The 6,587-nt window shown below is 32.8% G+C and overlaps 1 protein-coding gene across 1 annotated transcript in view; it reads right to left on the bottom strand.

Moving 5' to 3' along the window:
* Positions 1-666: 666 nt before the first annotated feature.
* EMB (embigin) overlaps positions 667-6,587 on the bottom strand; it is a 77,389-nt gene continuing 71,468 nt past the window's right edge. The window contains exon 9 of the mRNA XM_053590947.1: positions 667-6,374. Within this exon, the coding sequence (XP_053446922.1) occupies positions 6,357-6,374 (18 nt within the window). The 3' untranslated portion in view covers positions 667-6,356. The remainder of the gene's footprint in view (positions 6,375-6,587) is intronic.

Here is a 6,587-nt window from a genome sequence, read left to right as displayed (position 1 = left end):
ATAGCTTGGAGGAGCTTTTGTGAAGGATTCTGGGAAGGACTCATGCATAGAAAGGGAAACTGGTATATGACCAACCTTTTATTTCAACTGTTTTGTAACTCTAACCCATTAATCACCCCCAAAGGCAGGAAATGATAACCAATCCTGCCAGGAGAAAGACAGAATCAACTAGTGAGCACATAAAAGGCAGTGTGTGCTCAGACTCCAGGGTCTTTCTCCACTCCCAGGAACATATTTTCACTTTGTGTCACTTTGTGTAGTTTCCTTCTTCACTTTCACTTCAGACAGCTTCTTTTCTTTTCCTATAATAATCTGTTTGTGTTGGATTCTCAGTATCTGTGACCACTCCATCATTGGCTTGATTCTATGCCAGCATTCATTCTTTACCCTGGCAACATCCAGACAGACCTAACAGTATAAATGGAGTACTATCTCTTGAGCTTTCTTCACTTAGCAGAAGAGAAGGTCTTTGAAATCCATGTTGCATATTTCAATAGTTAGTTTCTTTTATTGCTGAGTAATACTCTATGGTATGGATATAAGCACAATTTGCTAAAATATTCTAAGATACTTTGTTTGCTTCCAGGTTTGAACTTTTATATCCAAACTGCAATGAACAGTAACAGTTTTGTTGTTGTTGTTGAGAGAAAGAAAAGACAAACCACGCACTGGGAGAAAATATTTGCAAACTACATACAGATCTCACCAAGGACTCATTTAGAATACATAAAGAACTCTGAAACTCAACAGTAACAGCAAAGCAAACAATCCAACAAGAAAATGAGCAAAAGACATGAAGAGACATTACCCTACAGAGGATGCATGGATAGCAACATCACGAGCCATTAAAAAAATGGAAATTAAGATCGCAATGAGATATCACCACATATGAGAATTGCTAAAATAAAAAATAGAATACTCAACACTGATAAGGGTGCACAGAACTCATGTTTCACACATTGCTTGTGGAAATGTACAGACTCCCTGAAAGGTTGCAGTTTCATTTTTTGTTTTTGTTTTTTTCCAAGTCTATAGAACTCACACAAGTTTAGCAGTTTCTTAAAATAATAAACATGTATTTACCATATGACAAGCAATCTCACACCTGAGCATTTATCTAGATTTTTGACCTTCCACTAAAAGCCTTCCTTGGCTTCTAGTCCAATGATAGCAAAATACAATTACGTTTTTTAAATTCATTTCACATGGCTTAGAACACACACAGTTCTTTGTTAGCCATTAATAATTTTAGCACATATTTAATTGTCTTGGTTAAGTAAGAGTCAAATATAATACATAGTGAAATATTCTAGAATCTTCTCTAATTTTTTTTTTTAATTTTTCCCTTGACTGTTAGAATTGTTGAAGGAATATTGATTGTCTTCTGTATCAGCAGACGTTTACATAGAATGGAAACTTTGAAATAATTTGTAACCATTTTCATTGATGCAATCTAAAATGACACTACAAAATTTTTACAAATTTACTCAGAACAAGCAAATTTGCTCTATGCATTAATTTCATTATAAATGTCCATTTTTTTCAAGGCCAGACTGGCTTTTTTAAATGTACCAAATAAATTTTGGTACATTTTAAAAACTGCTTTATGACTGATTTCTGATTTGATGTGTCAAAATAAGTCCCAGTTCTAGATAAGTTTTTTCGTTGAACATGAGAAGGATAAATTTTTTATGAGTAAATGCAGATAAAATAATGAACTTTTTCTATCATTGAGTGTCTTTATAGTCACTTTTAAAACAGTATCAAAAGTTAAAAATTTGAGAATGTATTTTCCAATTCTTTACTTATAATTCAAAATGTAAATTTTATCGAATTTGGTTACATATTAGATATAACTTTTGAGATACACGCAACAGAAAAGTTTTTTAAAACATTTCCTATACAGACATTTTCTATGTTGCTTCCACATTACAGAAAGGCATGGATAGAAGACATGTATGCTAAAGAAGGAAAACATTACAGTCACTGGGAAATTATATGACAATAAATCTGTGGTCTTTGATTTAAAGACACACAGGTTATGGTCACATTTCTATCTTAAAAATTACAAAAGCAGTTAGTGTCATGTTTTGTTATTCTTTTATTAAATAGCATTATAGCTAATTGTATATGCAATTACTCTAACATTTTCATTTGTTTATCAAATAGACTTTAAAAAAATAAGAAATTGTGCTAAGTTATTTGCTGAAGTAAATTAAAAATTAAATAGCAAAATAAGTTGTTAGGAATAAAGTTTTTAAACATAATAACACCAAAACAATATATAGATTTTAACCAATCCTCTAAGTAGGATTCCTTAGCATTTTCTGATTGGAGCAATGAAGGAGTAATTAATGTTACAGCTTAAATATAGCTTGAAAGTAATTTTGACAATGTTATTCACTGATTTCATAAGCAAATTTCATTGTGTAAATCAAGCACACTCAAGCATTCCTGATTCATTAAGAATTGCGGACATTATGATGACATACTAATCAGAAGATATACAAGCCCACAGAATTGTTCAGTATTCTATGGGCCAGCAAAACATAACCTTCTTTGCCAGCTTCTTTTACAATTTATGAATCATACTTTTGAATGCCAGTAAATCTTAATATTAGATCATATTAGATACTTTGGGTATTAAAGTGATAAAACTTGAGGCTTCCTAATTTATCTCATTATAGGCACTTATCTGTAGTGAAAGTCATAAATAGCTATTTCCTACATTTGCTAAAAATGGCTATTTCTTGTAAAGTTTATCTGTTTATCATTCCAACTTGCTGCAGATGTCACTGCTGTGTCTAGGTTGGGCCATCCATAAAGCACTTAGTTCTTCCCATGGGCTAAAAAGTGTGATATCTGCCTGGTGTCCTGATGAAATCATACATAGCACCATCTTTTGTTTTCAGTGTTTAGATGATAAATTTTATCATCACTCTCACAATTGGTAAGTAAAACTAGAAAAAAATAAGAACATAAGAAAAAAGAGCCCTAAAACAAATGCGTATTGATTGCCCAGCACCACTGCAGGAGTGCGGAAGCATATGTCCCATTAAGCTTGAGCATAGGATAATAGACCTTATGATACAACTGACCCGCTAAAGGAATCAATTTACATAAAAAATATATTTCATAGATAATAGCCTCACTTTTTAAGAAGCTTGTGATTAGCAGGCCAAAGCTGTTCAACGTGGTGATTAAGCCTCTGCTCTGGAGCCAGACTCCTTGGATTGCAATCCCAGCTCTGAACACTTACAGACAAGAAGACTCTTGGCAGTTTACTTCATCTCTCTAAGCTTGAGTTTCCTCATCTATAAAACGGTAGATGATACCTCTTTTAGTATGGGAGGATGTGGGGTTTGAATGAGATAAAACATTTCAAAGCATTTGCACAGTGCCCATCACATGTTATGCACTCAACAAATGCCTGTCATTGTTATTTAATAATATGATATATCCTTAATGAAAAACTCCATTGGTAAATAAGACGTGTAACTGCCCTTCTAGATACAGTACAAATATATTCCTAATATCATACAAAACAATTTCTTCCCTCAACTCTAGAATCAATTTATGGTTAGTTAAAATCAAAGCAGGTACATGTATCTTAAGATTCTGAATAAGTCTTCTATTTTTCATTCATTCAGTGTTTATTTAGAGCATAGAGCAAGTAGGTCATTGTGACTTTTAATTAATATGAGAATACACACTTGAACTTATTCCCATCTAAAGATGAACAATGGCAATTCTAATTCTTTGCATAGACTTATTCATTTAGAGAAGATTTATTTTTCTATTGAGAAGTATAGTGGATTTTCAGTAATCATTTTGCATAAACCTATTTAAATGCCTCAAAGATGAAGACCCAGGGAATAAGTAAGCAGAAGTGACATTTTTTAAAAATGAATTTAGCAAAAGAAAGTGCTTCCAGTGATCAAAACAAATCAATAAAACTTTTTTAAAAATTGTATCACAATGAGTTCTAGATTTGGGCCAAATAACTAGATGCTGAGGGAAAAGAAAAAAGACTACAAAAGATTTATACTTTAGCATAAACTGAATGTGAAAGTATCTGGGAATTTTATGACATCATTAAGTCTGCTCATTATGCTGAAAAACCCTGTTAGCTGGAAAGATTAAGAGAATTTCCCAAGGTGCCTAATATATAAACTTGGAGTAATTTTCCTGCTTCAGCTTTTCTACTCCTTAGAATTTGTAGTCAATTTATAATTGGTCATTATTAGTTAATCCACTTACCATCTCCACGAGGTTAGTTAATGGAAGCAGTCTATTTTTAATTTAACAGTGGTAATTTTCCAGAAATCCTCCAGAGAGACTCTGAAAAGCCAAAACCAACTTTAATTTTGGAGTACTTTTTCCTGCTTAAAGTTACTGAAATAAATTGTCTGTGCTAGAAAAAGTAAATAGCAACAATTGCCACTTAAAAATTCAATTTACTACGTAAATATTTCAAATTATTTTACCTTTGGGCAGTAATTTTTCTTACTTGAAAACTATTTTAGTCTAACTAGTTAGTGGTGGCAAGATGGAAGGATGCGTACTGCAAATGAGCTTCCTTTTTTAGGGAGTATTTTCCACTTACCCCATTACAAACACTGCTTTGCTGTATTGACTTAGTCAAATAGCAGGTTGACTAATGTTTCACTGAATTCAAATTATTTAGATTAATTATGCTAACTGGTCACCTGCTATCATACAGCTATCACCCAAGATAATGTTATCGAAATAATAATGAATTAAACTGAAATAAATGTATAGCTCTGAGAGACAACAAAATGAAGTCTGGTGTTATGAAAGGGATATATTCTAGTTTAATAAACTTGCATGTGCATTTAATATGCTTTACAACAAAATACTGCATTCTGTGACAGCAATAGAATAATGAGCAGTTTCCAAGTCACTATCTCATATTATTTGTACTAGTAATATTGGTAAACACTAAGATGTGATATGATTTTCACTAAAAACATGTTACCTGAATTAGCCAATACATGGTCTAAAGTTCCATAAAATGTTTCTTTTGGAATCATTGAATTCCTCTTCCCCATGTTTTCATCCCTTGCCACCAAGAATCATGGGTTCCTTGCCACTGTCTCAAGCTCTTCCCTCTTTGCTTCTGACTGTTTTAACTGTTGCCCCACAAGTAGGGGGGCACTGGACCCACCAGCACCAAGGATACCCATCAGGTTTTACATAATGGCCTTTGACCTCATCTAATAACCTGTAGCATCAATTTAATTACATTCAAAGCCACCAATAATTTTTTGCATCTATTCAGATTTTATTTCATTTTATTTTAGTGAGTTTTAAGATATTTCAGTTATATGTGCGATGCAAACTATGTATCTCATTTTTGAAGGTAAGTGTAAGGCAGTCAAAACAAACACAAATTTCTTTAGCACTTCTAGATTTCAGTCAAAGAAATCACTATTGTAAATCACTAATAATACATTTTTAGATAATCAAATAGCCAAGAATACCAGGAAAACAGGAATCAAATAAAAAGATACCAGAAAACCATGAACCACAAAAGCATCATTGCAGCATTGTTGCATCAGGGCAATGTAGGCCTGGACCCTAAAACATCAATACCTTAAGAAGTCCAAACCCACAGATAAAAAACAACACTGTGCTTTAAGAAGCACTTTAGTCTGGTGTGGGAAAGCAGTGGTTATAAGTGGATTAAACACTGGAAATTTTGCTTCTGTAGTGAAAGAGCTTTGGGGCAAGCATATGGTTTTATTTTCTTGCCTATGCAAACAGTTCTCAATAAGAAGTTTGTTTTGCTGTGGAGACTGTAGAGAAACCATCACAAGCAGAGGCAGAAAGCATTTATTCCCTACTGAAGACATTTATTTCAATATCACAGAAGAATTAACTTTACATGAAAATTGTTACAAATACTTCTATACATAGAAAGCATGATTGGAGAAAAACTTCTTAAGACAAATGGAAAGAGCATTCTCTGTAATGAATTCTTTGGTTATAAACCGGTCTTGAGTGACGTTGATTTTATGAACTATTAAGTGATTTTGCTGGTACATATTCTCTGTGTTCCTTGAAGACCAGAATAAAAATAGTTACCCTGGGTTATAGTTCATAGACCATATTTACTACAATTTACCCTGCATTAATATCAAACAATGACAGAATAAAAATATATCTTTAGATCTGAGATAGCATATATAATTTATGAAACTACAGCTGAGCATGATGCAAAGTTTTCATCCTTAAAAATAAAAACTCAGATTCTCTTAACAAGAAAAATAAACAAAGCTGCAATACAAATTCTTTGGACTTCTTCCTGTGGTCCTTGACATGTTGCTTTGCATTCACTGGCCTGCAGGTTCCTGAGTTAAATAAAGCATAATGAAATGTCATTAGTATTCATGGATATTCTATAATTACTACTCAAGCAAAGCAAAATTGCTGGGAAGTAAGGGATCTAACCTACTGGCCAAAACAAAGAGCTCCTACTGTGATGTGGATAAACTAAGAAACTTCTAATTCAGTCAGTAAAGGAAATTAGCTAATGTGGGTGAGTTCATAATACCAACTATACA

The sequence above is a fragment of the Nycticebus coucang genome, chromosome 1 (genome assembly GCF_027406575.1).
Source record: "Nycticebus coucang isolate mNycCou1 chromosome 1, mNycCou1.pri, whole genome shotgun sequence".
Classification (NCBI taxonomy): domain Eukaryota; kingdom Metazoa; phylum Chordata; class Mammalia; order Primates; family Lorisidae; genus Nycticebus; species Nycticebus coucang.
The sequence above is the reverse complement of the archived record's forward strand: the minus strand, read 5'-3'. Positions and strand labels throughout refer to the sequence as shown.